The following is a 23847-nucleotide window of genomic DNA, read 5'->3' as shown; positions in this document are numbered from 1 at the left end:
TGTACGAAGTAGTTTGAATTCAAAATCTGTAAAAAATGACCGGTGAAATCCGAAAGGTGCTTTTTGGAATGTGTGCCCCTTTGCCCACCTAGGCTGCAAAAAAGTGTCACACATGTGGTATCGCTGTACTCAGGAGAAGATGGGCAATGTATTTTGGGGTGTAATTTTACATATACCCATGCTGGGTGAGATAAATATCTTGGTCAAATGCCAACTTTGTATAAAAAAAATGGGAAAAGTTGTCTTTTGCCAAGATATTTCTCTCACCCAGCATGGGTATATGTAAAATGACACCCCAAAACACATTCCCCAACTTCTCCTGAGTACGGCGATACTAGATGTGTGACACTTTTTTGCAGCCTAGGTGGGCAAAGGGGCCCACATTCCAAAGAGCACCTTTAGGATTTCACCGGTCATTTTTTACAGATTTTGATTTCAAACTACTTCTTACGCATCTGGGCCCCTAAAATGCCAGGGCAGTATAACTACCCCACAAGTGACCCCATTTTGGAAAGAAGACACCCCAAGGTATTTTGTGATGGGCATAGTGAGTTCATGGAAGTTTTTATTTTTTGTCACAAGTTAGTGGAATATGAGACTTTGTAAGAAAAAAAAATCATCATTTTCCGCTAACTTGTGACAAAAAATAAAAAGTTCTATGAACTCACTATGCCCATCAGTGAATACCTTAGGGTGTCTACTTTCCGAAATGGGGTCATTTGTGGGGTGTTTTTACTGTCTGGGCATTGTAGAACCTCAGGAAACATGACAGGTGCTCAGAAAGTCAGAGCTGCTTCAAAAAGCGGAAATTCACATTTTTGTACCATAGTTTGTAAACGCTATAACTTTTACCCAAACCTTTTTTTTTTGACCCAAACATTTTTTTTATCATGGACATGTAGAACAATAAATTTAGAGAAAAAATTATATATGGATGTCGTTTTTTTTGCAAAATTTTACAACTGAAAGTGAAAAATGTCATTTTTTTTCAAAAAAATCGTTAAATTTTGATTAATAACAAAAAAAGTTAAAATGTCAGCAGCAATGAAATACCACCAAATGAAAGCTCTATTAGTGAGAAGAAAAGGAGGTAAAATTTATTTGGGTGGTAAGTTGCATGACCGAGCAATAAACGGTGAAAGTAGTGTAGTGCCGAAGTGTAAAAAGTGGCCTGGTCATTAAGGGGGTTTCAGCTAGGGGGGTTGAAGTGGTTAATATCTTTATCAGCGAAATTGCAGAAGGCCTCAATGGTAAGGTGTGTCTTTTTGCTGATGACACAAAGATTTGTAACACGGTTGATGTTCCTGGAGGGATACACCAAATGGAAAAGGACTGAGGAAAACTAGAGGAATGGTCAAAAATCTGGCAACTAAAATGTAATGTTGATAAGTGCAAGATAATGCACCTGGGGCGTAAAAACCCAAGAGCAGAATATAAAATCAGTGATACAGTCCTAACCTCAGTATCTGAGGAAAGGGATTTAGGGGTCATTATTTCAGAAGACTTAATGGTAGGCAGACAATGTCACAGAGCAGCAGGAAATGCTAGCAGAATGCTTGGGTGTATAGCAAGAGGCATTACCAGTAGAAAGAGGGAGGCGCTCATGCCGCTCTACAGAGCACTAGTGAGACCTCATTTGGAGTATTGTGCTCAGTACTGGAGACCATATCTCCAGAAGGATATTGATACTTTGGAGAGAGTTCAGAGAAGAGCTACTAAACTGGTACATGGATTGCAGGATAAAACTTACCAGGAAAGATTAAAGGACCTTAACATGTATAGCTTGGAAGAAAGACGAGACAGAGGGGATATGATAGAAACTTTTAAATACATAAAGGGAATCAACAAGGTAAAAGAGGAGAGAATATTTAAAAGAAGAAAAACTGCTACAAGAGGACATAGTTTTAAATTAGAGGGGCAAAGGTTTAAAAGTAATATCACGAAGTATTACTTTACTGAGAGAGTAGTGGATGCATGGAATAGCCTTCCTGCAGAAGTGGTAGCTGCAAATACAGTGGAGGAGTTTAAGCATGCATGGGATAGGCATAAGGCTATCCTTCATATAAGATAGGGCCAGGGGCTATCCATAGTATTCAGTATATTGGGCAGACTAGATGGGCCAAATGGTTCTTATCTGCCGACACATTCTATGTTTCTATATGTGTTTTCAAACATTTTTATTGACTGGTGATGAAGGGGTTCAGTAATTGGCTCAGTTTTTTTATTATAAACTTGCTTTTTTTAATATTATTTATATAGTGTTACTACTTTTCATAATGTTACTACATGAATTGCACTCATATCCTATCCATTCTTTGTCCCCAGGGCACTTAGGGCACATTTATTAAGACCGACACTGCTGGCGGTGGATCGCTGAAGTTATGTAGAGGTGCCGAACTCTACATAACTTTGGCGGATGCACCGCTTCCTTGCTGTCTTACATTTAGACCATTTTGTATGCCTAAAACAGGCTTAGAAAATGGTAAATGGGATGGGCCTCCCGGCCTGTCCCCTTCCCCGCCCTCACCCATCCATTGTCAATGGGGACAAAACTGAATGCATTCCATTCCTTTGGTTGCGTCCCCATCGCGGACCGAATAACGCTGCAAGCAGCGTTTTTCTGTCCGTGATGTGGTGGGAGCAAGAAGGATCCATCTTGACACACAATCTAAGTCAATGGGGACGGATCTGTTTTCTCTGACACGATCTGACACAATAGAAAACGGATCCGTCCCCCATTGACTTTCAATGGAGTTCATGACGGATCCGTCTTGGCTATTTTAAATATATTGCAACCGGATCCATTCATAACAGATGCAGTCGGTTGTATTATCAGAACGGAAGCGTTTTTGTTGATCCATAATGGATCCAGCAAAAACGCTTGTGTGAATGTAGCCTCAGGGGTATTTCAGCTTGATAAATATCCCCCTTAGGCCTCTTTCACATGGGCGTTCCAGTTTTGCTACGGATGCGTTGTGTCTGCATTGCAGGAAAACCGCGCGAGTAGGCATGCAATTGCAGTAAGTTTCACCCGTGTGAAAGGGGCCTTAGTGTCTCACTTCCCTAAATCAAGCATGCTCACATACGCTATTGAGAATTTTATAGGAAATTACTAGACTTACTGTTTATTTGTATGGAAAATGCTGGTGAAAATTAGATGATTTAGAAGCAAACAACAAATAGACACCACTCTGATACAAGCGTAATAAAACTGTGATATAAGGTAATAATGGCAACCTCTGAGCCACCTATCAGGCCATCTTAAAACACATTTTGCTGTAAAAAATGTGCATGGACCTGGTTGATATTTTTTTTTAAGTATTCAGGGGAGTACTTGGACCGATCAGAGCAAATAATTCAGAGATCGGACCTCCACCAGTCAAATACTAATGACCTATCCAGAGGAACCCTTTTAAAGAGGTTTTTCAGGCTACTAATATTGATGACCAATCTTCTGGAAGGTCATTAATATCTGATCTGAGACGGTCTGACAACCCGCACCCCCACCAGTCAGCTGTTCCCTGCAGCCTCTGGTGCTGCAACTAGCACCTTGAATGGACCGGGAAGCACAGCTCCATTCAAAGTGTAGTGGCCATGCTGGGTTATTGCAGTTCAGCTCCCTTTAAATTCAGTGGGAGCTGAGCTGCAGTAACTCAGCATGGCCACTACACTTTGAATGGAGCTGTGCTTCCTGTAGAATTCACAGTGCTAGTTTCAGGGCACGGGGCTACAGGGGACAGCTGATCGGTGGGGGTGTGGAGTTTTGGACTATTACTGATCGTATATTAATGACTTATCCATAGGATAGGTCATCAATATCAGGAGCCTGGAAAATACCACACCAAATGTATTACACATTACGGGATATGTGATAAATTGCATGTAAATTATGGCAACACAGATTCCTGCACGATTGACTTTAAAAAAATCGCCTGATAAATCTCGCTTACTGAAACCACCAACATGTATCAAAGCCATTCCATGCCCATAAAAGTCTCAGCACAGACAGAACACTATGCTTTGTATTTTATTATAGGATGAGGCATGTGAACTAGTCTCTTATTTACACCTATTCGAAGAAGATACAAGAGACCCTTTGGTATTCATGAAAAATTACAATTTTTTTAGCACATGTAACTTGCATATTTGGGGTCTTTTCCTTTTGTTTATATAATTTCCATAAATGTTAAAGGAGTTTTCCATGCTTATAAAAAATACACAAACACATAAGCGTACATAGCATGATGTCTGAATGCTCACCTTCATAGCACAAAAGTAGTTATTTAAAATGTTCGTTATCTTGCCCAGATCTGTGATGCACCTATGTTTTGATGACACTAGGGCTTTCTATAGGTGGGATTACCAATGTGAAGGATTGCAGTTCTCATTGTTTCTCTCCCCTGCCATGGATATTGCTTTTATTTATGACTGCCTGCATATACAATACACAGGGGAGGGCTGTCTGCCCTGCTATTCTTTTGCTCACTGAATCATTGCATTTTTTGCACCATTAGAAGTGATGGACTATTGCTAATATATATGAACATTTCATGATCAGTGGTAGTCCATCTGCCCCTACAAATATCCAGAATGAAGAACTATGGCTCTTTCACAGTTTTTTCCATCCAACCCTATACAAGGAAATGGTGCTGAGTTAAAATTCCCTGCACTCAGGGACATCAAAGTGAAGAATGCCTCATCCTATAATACAATACAGGGTGGCTGGGATTTACTGTACTCAGGGCAAAGGAACTGCCAAAGAGACTTCTCCCTCTTCGTTCTCTGGGTCCACATTCAGACCCTATTGATCATGCAGTGATGCCATATACTTTCTTTATCAGGAAATACCCGTTCAAAAAAAATTCAGATGATCTCAACAAGCAGCATACATATCTTTACGTTTGTTCTTACCTTTGAGCTGTTATGTTGACATCGGTGAGTGCCAGAAAACCATCCATCATTTGAGCATTGATCGATGTCTGTTTTCTGAAGATTGACATCCACTTTGAGTACTCCCCTGCAAAATTAAAATATATGAACCTTAAAAACTATCCAGCTGTATAAATTATAGTGTCCATGTAAGATAAGGCTACATAACAACTGGTGCCATGAGCATGATGCAATGTTCACACCGTGACTTCCTATGGGATAACCCAAGCCAATGACATCATTCGCTAGGCAATGCACGCAACTCTGTTATGAATGGACACTATGGCCTGTTGTATAATGTATCCCAACAGTATTCCATTGAACCCAGTGAGTTATAATGGGGAATGGATCATTAGGGTTCCACTGTGGCATTTGTCACTGACATCAAGAATAGTACTGCATGTTGTGCTCTTCTTGCTGCCAAACGAGGCTTGGAGGACAGTGTGAACAGAGCCTAATATTGAAGGATCCATTTATCAATCACATATGATTGCACAACCATTTAGTCTAGGTCTACACTGTAGATCTTGCCTTGCATGAGTTCCATTAAAATCCCAGAATGAATGCAACTTCGATGTTTCTCTTTGGCAATTAAGGTTACGTTGATTTTGTGATCACTGCAAAAGTCCAACAGAGTGTTCAGAAAAGGCCTCCTGCAACCATGATAGCTGCAGGGAAAGATTGCGGTCTGATTGTGGTCATAATAATGCCGCAAATTCATTACAATTTCCAGGTGGTTAAATGATGTCATCTAGCATTAGCCTAAAATGGCACTGCTATCAAACATCAAAATTAAAAAGAAGTAATAAAAAGACAATATAGCAATGCACATCTTATTATAAATAATGATACAAATTATTATTATTATTATTATTATTACAACATAATTATCCACAAGGGTACAGTCTTATTAGAATTAAATCTGAATCGATTCCCTTAGCAAGAAGCAATATCACTTCACAACAATTTTCATCTTAATGTAGTAGAATTCTATAATACTAGTTATTGCAAAAATCATATGTTTATTACAAGCTATATTACATTATCTGAGCTGTAAAAGCAAAAGCAAATCTGAAAATAAGAATACCATGTTATCCTCTCCTCAAGGGACACTAACATGTAAATTGTATATAAAATATCTACTAATTAAATTTAGAATTTTATTGGGGACATTTTTGAGGATCACTTAAAATTAATAACATTCCTTAAGAGATTTCAATACAATGTCATACCTATACCAGTCTGTCAGGAACATGGATAAGATTAACATTTCTTTGCATATTTATAGAACTTTATATAATATAATGAAAATTAAAATTATTCAATTTTGAAAGAGTTGTCTTAAATAAAATTGGATAACCCACTTTTAAAAAGCAGCTGGCCTGGAGATCAACTGATGTCCATGGATCTGGCTGCTGAATCCCCCATCAATTGTCTAGGGGAAGATTCAGGTGACTACAGTAGTAAAACTTTGGCATCTATTGGTACCAACTTCAAATGAATGAGTGCCCAGATAACACATGGCTGTTTCAGGTTTGCAAGAGTTAGAGCTCAAAATTCCCATGTAAGGTACAGTATCCATATGCTCCATGATAGATCATATGGACAGTGGTCTTTAACATGTGGTGGGGGAATACATACGTATAAGTAACCTTTTCTGACACTATTTATATGTATCCATTGTACAGATGAGAGAATTTGCCAAATCAGTAAAAAAAAATATTTGCATCTGAATCTATTCTACCTGAATTTTACCTAAAAATTGGTATATGGTATATTGGTATATGAAGCTCCCTGCCATTCCTTTTAAGCTCTTTAACGCAATGACAGTAATAGCAAATAATGTCAGTGACACTGACGTATATAAGTATAGGTAAACACATGGTTGACTGTATTAACAGCCTGTTTAAAAACACAATGTGCTATTGTATTAGTTTTTTTAAATAAAAAAAATCAAGAAATTGCTACTTATTAGGGAAAGATGTTGTTTAAGAACACAGTTTTATCGGGGAAAAAACTGTGTTTTGATATTAACAAAAGCATTCCAAAAACTATGCATTAATGAGAGCAGAAGCAGACGCTTTCCCGTCTTCATGCAAATACAAATGTTGTCAGAAGAATCAGTGGCTTGTTCTGAGCAAGTATCGTAAAATGATAACCTAAAGTGTAACTGTCATGTTTTTTTTCTAATGTGTGGGGACAGTGATAGGGAACTTTTTTTTAATATACTTTATATAGTTAAGTTGTATATTTATATGATAAAACTTGTCTAGAAATGTCCCTTAGCAGAGCTCTCTAATTGACGCTAAGGCATATCTGTCTTCCTAGTCCAGTACAGTGCAGTACTGACTGTGAAGACAGCTGCTGCCCTCCCTGCTCCCTCACAAAATGTACAGTATATTACTATGTGTATCCTAAATATGTGTGCATCTCCCTGCTATTTCTCACTGATCAGCGTGGCCAGCGCTTACAATGTGTGATTGTGCTGTATGACAGCGAGCAATAAAAGCTCGCTATCGTGAATGTCAGAAGACAAGGAGAAGCTCTTCTACAGTATATAGTGAAGAAAAGCCACCATACAGGAGAAACTTGCACAGAGCTAGAGGCAGCCAAGTTTGGTCTAGGTTTGGCACAATTTGAGCCCATGCCTAATCTATCAGCAGTATCACCAGATCCTGAGCTGACCACAATAGAAGTAGATCTAACCCTGGCAATTATGCCACCGCGGCCACCACCCTTCTCCTCTTTGTCTCCAACACACAATCATCATCATAATCTTCACTCTCCATGCCACTTTTATCAGACTGTGATATGTCATTGTCGGCTACTTGGTCCTACTCAGGATTCCATCCTCTGTGTTTGCCCCAAGTGCCACTGCCACCATGGCTACCACTGCCCCTAACGCCACGACCGTGGTTACAAGTGCCATTATTAATATTATCACCACCAACACTGCTATGCATGGGGTCTGCACCTCTGCCTGAACCTCTTCCTTATGGCAGTCCAAATGCTGACACTTCTTACACAAGTCATCAACAGGAAGACTATCTTGAGTATCTTATGGGGTTTTGTTGCCTCTATATATAAAAAAGAATAAATAAAAAAAATTAAGGAGCCCCACTAGGTAGGGGCTGTGAAGGCAGAGATGATGCAACGTGGAAGACTTCTCTAGGGCTGCAAGGAAGAGGATCAGGAGGAAGTCACTGACCCCTGTCTCCAAGGCACAGAGTTAGAAGTGACATTAACATCATCCTGTTGTGACTGAGAGCAAGAATGAGCCATCCAGTCTACAATGTCATCCTCAATATTAATGTGGCACCTATCAGAAGCAAGGGAGAACCTACTACTGGCCAGATGGCTGGTCCTGTTACTGTTGTTTGCACTACTACAGCCACCCACAATCTCACTCTAGGATGATGAGGGTCTTCAATTTTCTACTCAGTCATTTACCAGATATTTTATTATGAGGCCTATAAATGAAAACCCACAGGTTTGGTATATAGATTATTATGCTGTAACAAAATTGCAACTGTTTTTTTTTCTGTAATTAACAGACAGTAATTCTGTCATTTACAGATAATTAAGACACACTGTACACTGATATTGACAATTTACATTGGCATATTAATGCAATATAATGCGTGAATGGAACTGGTATATTAAAGTAGCACAATGCGTTAAATAAAACAGCACAGTATATTGATGCAATTTAGTATTATGCATTAACTAAAACTGCATGTTTTTTTGGTGCAATACAATGCGTACAATGAAACTGGTGTACTGATGCAGTACAGCTGTACTGCAGTGATGCAGTGCGTTAAATAAAACTGCACAGTAAATAGACATATTACAGTGTGTTGAATTAAACTGGTATATTAATGTAGTATAATGGCTTAGCTAAAACTGCAAGGTACGGTATATTGATGAATATAATGCGCCGAATGAAACTGGTATATTGATGCACTGCAATACACTGAAATGCCCAATTACAAACAATTGAAAATGACAGAGGAGAAATTAAAGGTGTCCAGCTACAAACAAACTGGTAAATGTGATATCTTGCCTTATTATACATGTTTTTTCAGTGATTAAAAGAGGCACAATTATATGTCCCCTTCTATGAACACACTGGCTTTGACGCACTGAAATGCAATAACGCGTTTAATTATAAACAGTAGCAAAAGTGAAACTAGTTTATAGAAAAAAAAAGGTGGGAAGGGGACGATTTTGCAGGATTTGCAGTAAAAATTGTTGATTTTGGTGATTGCACAATTTGTAGCATACATGAACTTTTCATTTGCTGCCAGCACCTTACTTCCACATTTTAATTTAAAATATTTTTTTATGTTTGTAAATATTTTTCATCACCTTATTATTGTATACATTACCATAGCAGAGTATAATGTCCAACTGACCAAGAAGCAATGCTATGGTGGCTCCCAAATCTCCCAAAATTCCACTACTGCAAATAATAAAATGGAAGAAGAAAATAAACATTTATCAGAGCAAGCTTTGAGAGCAAGCTTTGCTATCATGGCTACTATTTTATTGGGAACCTTGATATTAATGCTGAATCTGTCACACCAATGGCTCCCAACTGATCCCACTGACTCACAATAGGGTCCATCAGGGTTCCATCATGCTGTCATTTGTGTCAACCAGGGGCGGATTGGCCATACACCCTACAGGGAAATTTCCCGGTGGGCTGATGCCCAGGGGGCTACCTGAGCCCTCTTAACAGACGCTGGCCAGTTGCATAACGATCAAATGCTCATAACATTAATTAATGATAGGAGCACCAGGTATATTTGCCCTTGGCCAGCAGCCGCAGGTCCCTCCTGAATTGAACTGTATCACTATCCTGATAGTGATAGGGCAGTATTTTATGCTGCACTGTGGTATTGGGTTTTGCTGCGGCGGTATTTTGTGCTGTACTGTGGTATTGCTGGCCCCACCTACTTCTGTTGTCCTGCCTAGTTGTGTTACCCCGCCTTCTGTCAGTTCAGACTCACCTACAACTTGGGGCGAGTTTTAGGTTTTTTCCAGGGCCACTTTAAGTTGCCTGTCCGCCCTTGGTGTCAACAATAGAACTGCCGCTGGAACATTTGATAGTAAATGCGAACCCAGCCTTAATCATTTTATAATCATTCTATGAACAAACGGTTTAGAAACCAAACTCTGCTTAGTTACTCGCATTATGTGAAGAACATGATGTGCAATCCCCTCCTTTCATATGGGTTCTCTTGGGGTTATGTGCACCTATTTCCTTCAGTTAGAAAATATCTATCTTTACCATGGGTAGGTAAAGAGGTAAATAAGCTCTTTGACATATTGCAGAATATGTCCTGAAATGTGTTAAATTAAATGATGCTTTACATAGTTTACTTCTTTGCTTACCCATGGTGAAGTTAGACTTTTTGAAATTGCCCTGCATGGGCAGAAAACATTAAAATTAGCTTTCTTTATATATGGAACTGAGCAGAGTTTGGTTTCCTTATAGAATGATTGTTAAACTGTTATTCTGAATAAAGAACCCTCCAAAGTTTTCTTTTCTTTGTGCATTTCATGAGTTCAACACTGGAAATTTCTGTGGGGACTGCAGCAGATGTGAGGGGAGATTATACATTTGTAAATTGCAGAAAGTCTTGTGCCATGTTGTTCATGCCATTGATTCTATTTATTGAAAGCGCTCCTAAAAAGTTTTATTTTTTTGCAATTTACTTCTATTAGTAATAAAAGTTAAAGGGCTCTTTAAAATAAAGACATACGTTCATTTGATTAACATATCTTTATGCCTGAGAAATCCAACAAAAGTAATCCAAATGTGAAATAGCATCATATAGAGAAAATTATGGATTTGCAAAGTTTTCCAAAGTATTTCAGCCACACCTTGTACTAACAGCAGCATATAATATAGCATACAGCCATATGATATTCATACGAAAAGTATGTGTAGTAATAAAATGCTCAACAGCTTTCAGTTAGATCATAGATGGAGCGTTTGTGTTCAACTTTACATGCTATTAAATGTAATTAGGGAAGCAGTAAACTACCTAAGTTTGGCTAGTTTCACACTAGCGCTAGAGATCCGGCTGGCTGCTTCATCAGGATGCGCACGGCGGTTTTCTTCCACTCAATATATTTGCTGGAATGCGGGCAGAGCTCCTCCGGCCCCAACAAACTTCCGGCAATGCTCGAATGCACAGAGATACAGCAGGCTGTTCCCTGCCAGAACAGCCTGCCAGATCTCTAGCGCTAGTGTGAAACTAGCCTTAACAAGACTGGGCTGACAATTCAAAAATTATGTCTCTGTTACCAGCAATAAGGGCCTTCTTGTTGCTTCATTTTCACCTAGTTACTATTGTAGTATGGGCAGGTACTATGCAACTGCCTTGCTTCTGAATCTGGGTTTGGTTTTTGCCTATCTTTGCTGGTTGATTAGGGTGGAGTTGCTGATTGTTGAGTATTTATACATCCAAGCTTTACTCCATTCTGGTTGTCAGGTATAGCATCCGCTAGGTGCATTCCGTTCCATATATTTAGCATATTGCTCTGTATTCTGGGATCAGTAGTTCCATTATTGTATCTTGTTCTAGTGTAGTGTGTTTCTACTATATATATTCTGGGATCGGTTTTTCCATGGTCTTTTTGCTATGTTTGGGACTTATTTGTCGCTGTGCTTTTGTACTGTCCTAGCTCTTTTGTTTTAGTGTCTTGTTTTCTACCAATGTAGATACATACTTCATATAGTTTGTTTTGTTTTTTGCAACTGTCCAGTTGATGAGTAATTTAGCCCTACTGTAAGTCCTAGGGGTACCTGAGTGGCCAGTGCCACTGTTAGGACTTGGGAAAGGTAACTGCTACAGGTGAAGTCAAGTTCTGCAGACTTGTGCACAATTGGTGTCTTTACAGTGCCATCTAAAATCTACTTCACTCATATCTAACTAACAAATAGCCCTTGAAGGCGATTTCAGTATAAGGACTATATTTTGGTAGCTTCAAAGATATGGTTTCCACATGGTTAAAGGTTAGGTCACCAATGTCATAGCGGTGGAAGTCCCAATACTGGCACCACCTCTCAGGCTGCAGTGAATGGCCTGGCTGAGGATGTCAAGCAAGACTGTCTGCTGTGCTAAGAATCCAATCAAAGGAAGAAATTAAAGAGCCAGGACAGGAAGCAGACTACATGGAGTGACTTAAAAAATTATATCCAAAATTCAAGCACTATTTTTTGCAAAAAAAAGAAATTGAAAAATTACATAAAATATTCATACAGTATATAGGCTGATATATAAGAAAATAATTGATGATAGTGTACCATTAAATGAGGATGTGCGCATGCCCTGTATAAATTGAAGGAGAGACCGATTGATCATATCCACTGGTGGGCCCAAGGTAATCCAGGCTAACAATGCATAAACTGTATAATATAAATTGCCATACAGGTGAAACTCGAAAAATTCGAATATCGTGCAAAAGTCCACTTATTTCAGTAATGTAAATTAAAAGGAATTGCATTAATGCAGCTTAAAATTAGAATTTTTTGAAAAGGTACAATATTCTAGGCTCAAAGTGTCACACTCTAGTCATCTAATTAATCCATACCCCCTGAGCAAAGGGTACATACCTCAAAATTGTGACTTTGGGGTTTCATAAGCTGTAAGCCATATTCATCCAAATTATAACAAATAAAGGCTTGAAATATCTCGCTTTGCATGGAATGAGTTTATCTCATATGTTAGTTTCACCTTTTAAGTTGTATTACTAAATAAATGAACTTTGCACAACATTCAAATTTTTTGAGTTTCACCTGTATATACAGAGCACAGATACATGTCATATACTGTACATAGCAAGGAATATAGGGTTTTGCAGAGAAGTTGCCCTTTAAAAACACCCACCAAGGTTATGTGCATTGATTGAGTGCGTGCTGCATTATATTAAACGTTCGCAAACTAAAATTGTGAAGTTACCATGGGGACTGACAATAAACTGCATCATTACGCATCTGATGATAGAAGTAACTGTTTCTCCAACTTGTCAGGAGATTCATCATTTGTCTTCACTAATGTAAGCAAGTATGTTCTGAAATAAGCACATAATGCCAAAACCTGTGTTCACAAATGCAAATCTAGAAAGAAGTAATATCAGTAAATGAGAGGCAGTAAATTAATACTAAGAGGTTGCAGAATACTAGCATTGGGGACAGTTAGAAGTCACCCAATTCAACACCTACGACCGCGGATAGTTCTTCTGTATTGGGCCCTTTCCGCTTCAATTTTTTGTGGTAAATGGTAGCGGACAACCATTCTGGAAATTATGCTATAGCTCAGGAGTAGCCTCCCATCTGGATTTTGTCCAGATGGGACAACTTCTGCAAAGAGAATTTGTCAATATTTTTACATACGAAACAAACCTTGAGGTTTAGTTAAGGTATAGGAGGAATCTTCATACTGAACAGCTGGTTACCTAAATTGTGATCTGCACTTCAAAATCTTGTCACAAGCTTATTAAAGATGAGCAAAGCTTTGAAAATTCAACTTGTCGGCGACAGAAAAAAATTATATTATATTTAGATAGAATGGAAGGATTATGGATTAGTATTATATGTGGTCCATGATCCTATATGCAGCAATTACTACCAACAGAAAATGGGTCCATCAGCCTAACGGTTGGGGTGCATTTACTCTTCAGTGTGCAGTACCTTTTGCGAAAGCACCTTTCGCATACATCAAGTTTATCCATAGTCCTCCATTTACCTGTCCATAGCAAAACTGTGTCCTCTTGAGCTCAATTAGGTCTGCGTTAATCTGTATACACTTTTATTTTCAATATTGAATTTTTCGTATAGAATAGCGTAATCCAGTAAATCAATATCTTGCAGTATTTCTTTTTTTTATTTTTTTATCATGGAAGCCTATGGGTGACAGATGACACTGTATGCCTCTATAACCCCAGTTCCTAAAATGTTGGCACACTATGTCAAATGTAAATAAAACCAGTGATTTTCAAATATTATAGACACATTTTTTTATTCACAATAGATCATATCAGATTTTGAAAAGGGAGACATTTTACCATTTCATTTCATAGAACGTCTAGCAGAGGGGGAAGAACACAAAATGTAGATTTTTTTAAACTAGCCCAGGAATTTAATTGGGTTGATGTTTGGCGTTTCCAGAACCTGGATGAAGCCATGTACTCTTGTTATTCTAAAACACACCAAACTTGGTCAAGAATAGACATGGTCCTGGGAAATAAAAACTTAATGTCCCAAAATAAGATTAGGATAAAGTATGTACCCATGGCCCTATCAGACCACACCGCAGTGGTAATTGAATTAGATCTGAATAAAAAGAATATTCTGCCATTTTTTTCGTTCAACCCTCATTGGTTATCTCTGATTCCAGATAAAGATATAGCTGAAGAACTTACTTTTTTTTTAAAGGAAAATAAGGACTCCGCTAGTAGGTTAATTGTCTGGGACACTGCCAAGGCATACTTGAGAGGCTTGTTGTTTAAAAAGGTGAATCACTGGAAAAAAAAGTACAAGAGAAAGTGGCAATGTACTGGAAAAAAAATTACAAGATACAAGAATAGCATGTATAAGGCACCCCACTGACTGTAATAAGAGAGTTTGGGAGGAGGAACAGGAAAAATTAAAAATATATCATTTAGAAAGAAGTAGGAAAGAATTACTCTTTCAGGGGATCCGGTTAGCCACAGAGGGTGAAAAGGTTGGCAAAATCTTAGCAAGTATAGTAAGAAATCAGAGAGGGAAATCCTGGATTGGTGCGATTAGAGATAAAATTGGGCGAAATAATTAGTACATCGGAAGGCATTAAAAAAGCGTTCTTGGAATATTTCCTGGAATTATATAAGTCCCGGGTACAATATTCAAAACAAGACTTAGATTCACATCTAGATCAGATTGCTTTCAGAGAGATATCCCAGGCCCAAAAATGATATTTAGAAAAAGAAATATCGGTGGTGGAAATAAATGAGGTTCTGGGGAAGGTAAAACCAGAAAAGGCACCAGGTGGGGATGGGCTCCCCTTTGAAATATATTGAACCTTTTCTCAGGTGTTAGTACCAGAGTTAAAAACAACACTGAATGAGGCCCAAAGCTTAGGTGATCTACCGGACTCCATGAAAGAGGCAATTATCACATTAATTCCAAAAAAGGGGAAAGAACAATTAGATCCCGGGTCATATAGGCCAATATCTCTCCTAAACACGGATGTTAAAATTTTGGCAAAGGTCCTGGCTGATAGGCTGTCGAAGGTTATTAAAGTAGTAATAAATGAAGATCAGACCGGCTTTATACCCGGTAGAATGATATATTCAAATATAAGAAGGTTGTTTCTTAATATTGAAGCCAATAGATTAGAAGCAGGGGAGAAAGCGGTACTTTCACTAGATGCCCAAAAAGCATTTGATTGTATTGAATGGGAGTATTTATGGGCAGTATTAAAAAGGATTGGTATAGGGGAGGGATTTGTAAGATGGATTCAGCTTATATATTCCAATCCAAGGGCTAGAGTGACGGTGGATGGGAGCTTGTCCCTGCCACTTGCCCTTCACCGTGGCACTAGGCAGGGATGCCCTCTCTCCCCATTACTATTCGCTATTGCAATTGAACCATTGTCAAGTATAATAAGAGATGATAGCGAGATTAAAGGGTTTCCATACGTGGGTGGACAAGAAAAATTATTAATGTATGCGGACGATATTTTACTGTTCTTGCACAATACTGGGGATCAGTTTAATAGAGTAATAGAAATAATTGGGACCATCCAGCTTGCTATCAAAGGCCAGTTTAAAGGCTTGCATATCTGATAAGGAGTTGCATTAGTGCCTATGTCTTGGGAAGCTTGCACATCTGGAAATGCTATCAATGCTGAACAGTATATAGAGGTTTTAGAACATATGCTCCCATCCTGACATCTTTTTCTGGAAAGGCCTTGCATATTTTAGCAAGACAGTGCTAAACCCTATATTGCATTCATCACAACGGTATGACTTTGCAGAAGGAGAGTCCGGGTGTTGAGCTGGCCACCTGCAGTCCAGACCTTTCGCCAATAGAAAATATTTGACACATCATGAAATAAAAAATCCAGCAAAGAAGACCCAGGACTGTTGAGCAGCTTGAATCCTACATCAGACAAGAATGGGACAACAGTCCTCTCCCAAAACTCCAGCAATTGGTCTCCTCACTTCCTAGACTTTTGCAGACTGTTGTTAAAAGAAGATGGTATTCTACACAATGATTTGGCTTTGTCTGAAATTTGAGACACATTGCTGCCATCAGATTCTAAATGAGTTAATTTTTTTCATGCAATAGTAAAATGTTTCACTTTCAACATCTGATATGTTTTCTATGATCTGATCCATTGAGATTAAAATATGGGCCTATGAGACTTGCAAATCCTTCGGCGATGTATGGCAGAAACCAGTGTAAAAGTACCTGAATGGTTAGCTCATTTCTATTGCATATGCAAAGTAACCGACGTCTGAAGTGTAGGTAGGTGTTCTTTACCCAGTGCAAATATTAATCTCTGTTCGCCTATGGTATGCTCACCTATATGTAGTGAGCTCCTGAGAAGCTGGAGCAGAGGATGGGGGCGGTGTCACGGTGTACTCACTCAGGCCATTGCTCCCCGGGATCAGTGAAGTAAAGGAGGGGCTCCCTGTATTCCCTTGGGGTATTCTCTGTGACTGTAGGCTCCCTGCCTGATGGTAGTCCGGGGGTGCCCATGGTGCTAATGTCTGTGTGGGCTCTAGGCAGGGCACATGATTGAAATGTAATTGCCAGCATGTGATGTTAAGAGTCAGAGACCAGGCTAAATTGAACTTAACAAAAGTCTCTCTCTCTACTGAGGACATCCTGCAGTTATCTGTACACAGTGCAAGTTCTTCCCAGATGTCCAAACATGAACTAAGCAGTTTATTGCAGTAATGGCCCTCTAGTTCATCCTCCTCTTGCTAAAATCTCTGTTACTGGGATTTCTGACTACCATCTACAATCTGGCAACTGTGGCTGCAGTATCCACTATTCTGAGGTGCATAGGATGTCTTAACTTGTTTCCCCTTTGCAGCAGCAGGGTCTGTAATGCTTTAAGCTGGGTTACCTTGCTGATTCTTACTCGCTGTAGCCATGAAAACCCTCCCCCTATAGTTCTTGCTTGCTTTAATGTCCTGGAGCTAGTGGAGTTGATGAGGTTCTAGGGCTTGGAGCTGGAGTCTGGAGAAGTAGAGCACATAGAGATTGCTCTCCACTTCCCTCCTCTCTACAGCTAGACTCACTCGAATCTTCTGTAACCAGGGGGTGGAGGCAGTCCACATTCAAAGCCTCAGAGACGGCTCAGCCAGGATGATTAACTCTTGCCATGTCTGTCTCATGCTGGAACAACTTGGTGTGCAGTGCATTACACTAGCATTGCAAACATTACGTAACAAACCAAACTTTGCAGATACCCCTGGGTCTAGAGTACTACATATATTTAAAGTCTTTGTCCAGTTTATGAGATTGTATAACCCCTGTATTTTAAAATAGCAAAACCATGCCAAAGCTCTCAGATCTCACATGAGACTCATGCATATTCATAAGATTTGCATCCAGTCCCAATAGAGCTGACCACCTATAGAGCAGAATCTGAAGCTATTTGGTGACAAAGTCTAGCAAGACATTTTACCTTTTGCAAAGATCAAAATCACTGGCTGTGAATCTACTCCCCACCACCACCCCCTGTGTTGATCACTGACATAAAGACGTGCATGTATTTCCAGACCAATGGACACTGAATGGCTGTTGGGTAGTGCCGACCAAACTTAACAAATAAGCCAAGAATATATTCTTCAGTGTATAACCCACTTTTCATGAAAGTTAGACTTGACCCAGGGAATAGTTCACAAAAGTAAACTGTACATCTGATTTATTTTTGTCTTTAAAGAAGGACGCAGATCTAACGAAATGCCATATGGTCTGCACAGCACAGTATGATATCGCTGAGACTCCCCAAGCGAAATCTGTTGACACATATATTGATGATTAAAAAAACACACACAGAAGCTTATGCCAAACAAATTTCATCTGTTGCACGCTAGAAAATCATTTGTTTATTTCATCCTCAAAAACACATGACTTGAATAATGCATCCACCACACAAAAAAATAAGTCATACCGTACGAGGAGAAATGCACGCTATAGAGATGGCAGAGTGACCCCTGCGCAAGATGTGTGTCTGTAACAAGAAAGTTCCAAAAAGCTAGATTTATTTATATACGTAGGGTATATGGGAACATACTGCACAGACAGCACTAATACAATCCATACAGGTATGTAATGGAATATAATTGCAAGAAATGACACAAACAATGCTGCAATACTCAGAGGAGCCGCTATCAAACATACTGCATGGATATTATACAGAGCGACGTACAGACTGAAGATGGGGAGCACAGAGGGACAACATAGGAGGGAGTACAGAGGAGCAATGTGGGGGGCTCAGATACAACACAGGGGACCACACATAGACAGAACACAGGGGAGCACAGAGAGACAGAACACAGGGGACCACACAGAGACAGAACACGGGGAACACAGAGAGACAGAACACAGGGGACACAGAGAGACAGAACACAGGGGACACAGAGAGACAGAACACAGGGGACACAGAGAGACAGAACACGGGGAACATAGAGACGGAACACGGGGAACACAGAGACAGAACACGGGGAACACAGAGAGACAGAACAAGGGGGAACACAGAGAGACAGAACACAGGGAGCACAGAGAGACAGAACACGGGGAGCACAGAGAGACAGAACACAGGGAGCACAGAGAGACAGAACACGGGGAACACAGAGAGACAGAACACGGGGGAACACAGAGAGACAGAACACGGGGAACACAGAGAGACAGAACACGTGGGAACACAGAGAGACGGAACATGAGGAACACAGAGACAGAACACAGGGAACACAGAGAGACAGAACACGGGGAGCACAGAGAGACAGAACAGGGGGAACACAGAGAGACAGAACACGGGGAGCACAGAGAGACAGAACACGGGGAGCACAGAGAGACAGAACACGGGGAGCACAGAGAGACAGAACAGGGGGAACACAGAGAGACAGAACAGGGGGAACACAGAGAGACAGAACACGGGGAGCACAGAGAGACAGAACACGGGGAACACAGAGAGACAGAACACGGGGAACACAGAGAGACAGAACACGGGGAACACAGAGAGACAGAACACGGGGAACACAGAGAGACAGAACACGGGGAACACAGAGAGACAGAACACGGGGAACACAGAGAGACCGAACACGGGGAACACAGAGAGACAGAACACGGGGAACACAGAGAGACAGAACACGGGGAACACACAGAGACAGAACACGGGGAACACACAGAGACAGAACACGGGGAACACACAGAGACAGAACACGGGGAGCACAGAGAGACAGAACACAGGGGACACAGAGAGACAGAACACAGGGGACACAGAGAGACAGAACACGGGGGACACAGAGAGACAGAACACGGGGGAGCACAGAGAGACAGAACACGGGGAGCACACAGAGACAGAACACGGGGAGCACACAGAGACAGAACACGGGGAACACAGAGAGACAGAACACGGGGAACACAGAGAGACAGAACACAGGGGACACAGAGAGACAGAACACAGGGGACACAGAGAGACAGAACACGGGGAACACAGAGAGACAGAACAGGGGGAACACAGAGAGACAGAAAATGGGGAACACAGAGAGACAGAACACGGGGAGCACAGAGAGACAGAACACAGGGAGCACAGAGAGATAGAACATGGGGGAGCACAGAGAGATAGAACACAGGGAACACAGAGACAGAACACGGGGGAGCACACAGAGACAGAACACGGGGGAGCACAGAGAGACAGGACATGGGGGAGCACAGAGAGACAGAACACAGGGAACACAGAGACAGAACACGAGGAGCACACAGAGACAGAACACAGGGAACACAGAGACAGAACACGGGGAACACAGAGAGACAGAACACGGGGGAACACAGAGAGACAGAAGACGGGGGAACACAGAGAGATAGAACATGGGGGAGCACAGAGAGACAGAACACAGGGAACACAGAGACAGAACACGGGGGAGCACACAGAGACAGAACACGGGGGAGCACAGAGAGACAGGACATGGGGGAGCACAGAGAGACAGAACACAGGGAACACAGAGACAGAACACGAGGAGCACACAGAGACAGAACACAGGGAACACAGAGACAGAACACAGGGAACACAGAGAGACAGAACACGGGGGAACACAGAGAGACAGAACATAGGGAGCACAGAGAGACAGAACACAGGGAACACAGAGACAGAACACGGGGGAACACAGAGAGACAGAACATAGGGAGCACAGAGAGACAGAACATGAGGAACACAGAGACAGAACACGGGGGAGCACAGAGAGACAGAACACGGGGAACACAGAGAGACAGAACACGGGGAACACAGAGAGACAGAACACGGGGAACACAGAGAGACAGAACACGGGGAACACAGAGAGACAGAACACGGGGAACACAGAGAGACAGAACACAGGGAACACAGAGAGACAGAACACGGGGAGCACAGAGAGACAGAACACAGGGAACACAGAGACAGAACACGGGGAACACAGAGAGACAGAACACGGGGAGCACACAGAGACAGAACACAGGGAACACAGAGACAGAACACGGGGAACACAGAGAGACAGAACACGGGGAGCACACAGAGACAGAACACAGGGAACACAGAGACAGAACACGGGGAACACAGAGAGACAGAACACGGGGGAACACAGAGAGACAGAACATAGGGAGCACAGAGAGACAGAACACAGGGAACACAGAGACAGAACACGGGGGAACACAGAGAGACAGAACATAGGGAGCACAGAGAGACAGAACATGAGGAACACAGAGACAGAACACGGGGGAGCACAGAGAGACAGAACACGGGGAACACAGAGAGACAGAACACGGGGAACACAGAAAGACAGAACATGAGGAACACAGAGACAGAACACGGGGGAGCACAGAGAGTCAGAACACGGGGAACACAGAAAGACAGAACACGGGGAACACAGAGAGAGGGAACACAGAGAGACAGAACACAGGGGAGCACAGAGAGACAGAACATGGGGAACACAGAGACAGAACATGGGGGAGCACAGAGAGACAAATTATTCAAATATAGGATTAGGAAGGTCCTCAAGATATCTACATTGCAGAACCTAATTTAAAATTTTGGGCGATTACATCCTGATATGTTGCATAGCTGTAAATAACAAAAAAATACTGCTACTAGAAAAACAATCACTTGAAATAAGGTGGCCATACTGAATATTGCTTGAATATCCCAAACTCGATGGAAATGGCTAACCCTCTTATGTATATGGGCGTGTCCTGACTCTCCCCTAATGGTAGATGTCTTAAGGAAGAAGGATGGGGCAGTTGGATTTCTTTCATGTCTGGTCCTGTTGTTCTCAAGGGAGATAAGGAACGGCAAGACGAATCAGGCAGCTGCTTATTCCACTGTGCCTATTGAGAAAAGCATGTTTTTTTTTTTTTTGGGGGGGGGGGGGAGGCAGCTTATATGGAATGAAGGTCAGAATTCCCCATGTATTACTCTCTTCCAGTAATAATGTCAGATAAGAAAAAAAAAACTAAGCCAAGCTTCTTCTTTCTCCAATGGATGGATGAGGAGCACAGTTATTTTAAAGTGGCTGATCTTGCAGTGTGATTACACCGAAGATCACTATTCAGCTCCAGACGGCAGCTACCCAGCTGACTTTGGGGATATTACCAGCCTAAGCTTATTTGCAAACATGTCCCTTACTTTGAAAATCTAATTAAATAACTGGAACCCCCTGTTGATCTTGACAGAAGAAATCAATCATGGTAGAAAGGTAAGTGTCTGCACTGTGTTCTAATAACTATATAGATGCAGCATCCTATTGTTCCCATCTGAACCTGTCAGTGTCAAAGCAAAGAACAAAACCAAATACTGTCTGCAAAGAGTGACACGGCCTAAGGAATTCATTCCACGTCCACCATTTAACAGGTGCTGCATTTTTATGACCTTGTCTAAGCCTAGGTGAGATAACATGGAGGTCTTATCTCCAAATAGCAATTCTCTCACTGGTCAACAGATGCTATCTCTCCTGACAGTTCAGTTTTAGTACCTAATTACATGCCCTTTATAATAACAATTCTGCAGCATATATTCTTATGACCCTTTGATGTACAATTCCTTTATTGTTCCTGCTTGAAATTATTAAAGAATTAGTAGCAGTTTGCAATGAAGGTCCAGATGGCTGTTACCAGATGGGAGGGCGTCCCTGCACAGTCTGACACTATCCAATCATTGCTTCCAGTGTCGTATTGTGCAGGGACACACCACCATTTGCTAACACTCATCTGAACCTTCATTGCAAGTTACTAGTTATTCTTTCATAGCTTCTAACATGAATAATAAAGGAATGGTACATCATTAGATGTTCCAGAATTGTTATTATAAAGGGGATGCAAGTTGTTATGAAAACAGAGATGTCCAGTTTAAAGGGGTTTTTGATAGATTTATTTTTTAAGAATATGGCTCAGAAGGGGAAAAAAATAACCATTACTCATGCTCACTATTCCTCCACAACTTCCACTCCAGCACTGCTCCAGTCATCTCTGGTCTTCACTTCCTGGCCCGTCTTCAACTGCTGGAAATACCAAGAATGGCCTGCTCTACTAATCACAGGCTGCAGTGAGTCGCTGCCACAGCCAGTGATTGAGTAGACTTTTCGCGGCATTTCAAACATGTTTAGCTTGGACCAGTGGCGTACATAGAGAAGTATGGGCCCCATAGCAAGGATCAAACCAGGCCCCCCCGACACAGGACAGAAGGGTTTCTGCCTATACCCTTTACAATGACCCTTGGGCCATTTTCCCACTGCCTCATTTCCTAAAAGTTCTTCCTTTAGAGGGTAGAGTCCTGACCAAGTTTTCACCCCCAGTAGAAGAGGAGATAATTCCAACTAAGACTGGGCCCCCTCTTGCCCTGGGCTCCATAGCAGTCGCATGGTCTGCCGCTCTGGTAGTTACGCCTCTGGCTGGAACAAGGAAAGAAAAGCAGCAGAGACTACAGTAGAGCACCAGCAGAACGGCAGCAGCGAGGGACCGGTGGAGGTAATGATTTTGAAAAAATATCTAATCCCTTCTTGAAAAAAATCACCTTTAACACAATGTGGCAGATTTACTTATACTGTCTAATAGTAAGACAGTGTATACGTTTATCATAGCAGCTGATGCTGGATAATAAATGTGTTGCATCTTTGCAATGTCTGGTCTAAGTTTATACCACCTATAACTTGGCTTAGTTTTACTTGAAAAATGCACCCACATTTTAGGACATTGTTTGAATCATGGAGGCACATTTAAAACACGCACCCTTTCCCATGAAGCTGCAGCCCATTTGCCCCCTTGTCGGGTGCGAGGGATACAAAGGTTAGAAAAGTGTCTAAAACACTTGATAAAATTGTGCAGTATCTACACTTGCATTGTATATAGTTGTTATGTATTTCGTTTTATTTGCACATAGGTTCCAGTAAGGGAAGATGTGGATGTCAAATGGCTGAAAAGAATGGGGCTAAAAACCCTGTTCCTCCCCCATTGGTAGGAGTAGGCTGGTCCTGCTTCCTGCCAGGAGGGGGATTTCCTGTGCAGACAACGAGAAGAGAGGAGGCACACTGCAGAGCTCCTGCTCCTCTAAAGAATTCTCCTGAGAGACCAATTCATTTTCAGCCTCAAGCAAAAACTTAAGAGACCAAACAACAACACCTGCCTAATAGACACTGCTGTACGGTGAGGGACTATGGCTC

At 41.2% G+C, this 23847-nt stretch overlaps 1 protein-coding gene across 1 annotated transcript in view; it reads right to left on the bottom strand.

Moving 5' to 3' along the window:
* GPR158 (G protein-coupled receptor 158) overlaps nucleotides 1-23847 on the bottom strand; it is a 443660-nt gene that overhangs the window by 384757 nt on the left and 35056 nt on the right. The window contains exon 2 of the mRNA XM_044294904.1: nucleotides 4912-5017. Within this exon, the coding sequence (XP_044150839.1) occupies nucleotides 4912-5017 (106 nt within the window). The remainder of the gene's footprint in view (nucleotides 1-4911; nucleotides 5018-23847) is intronic.

Source organism: Bufo gargarizans, chromosome 5 (genome assembly GCF_014858855.1).
Source record: "Bufo gargarizans isolate SCDJY-AF-19 chromosome 5, ASM1485885v1, whole genome shotgun sequence".
In the NCBI taxonomy this organism is placed as follows: domain Eukaryota; kingdom Metazoa; phylum Chordata; class Amphibia; order Anura; family Bufonidae; genus Bufo; species Bufo gargarizans.
This window is presented reverse-complemented; position numbering and strand designations above follow the sequence as displayed.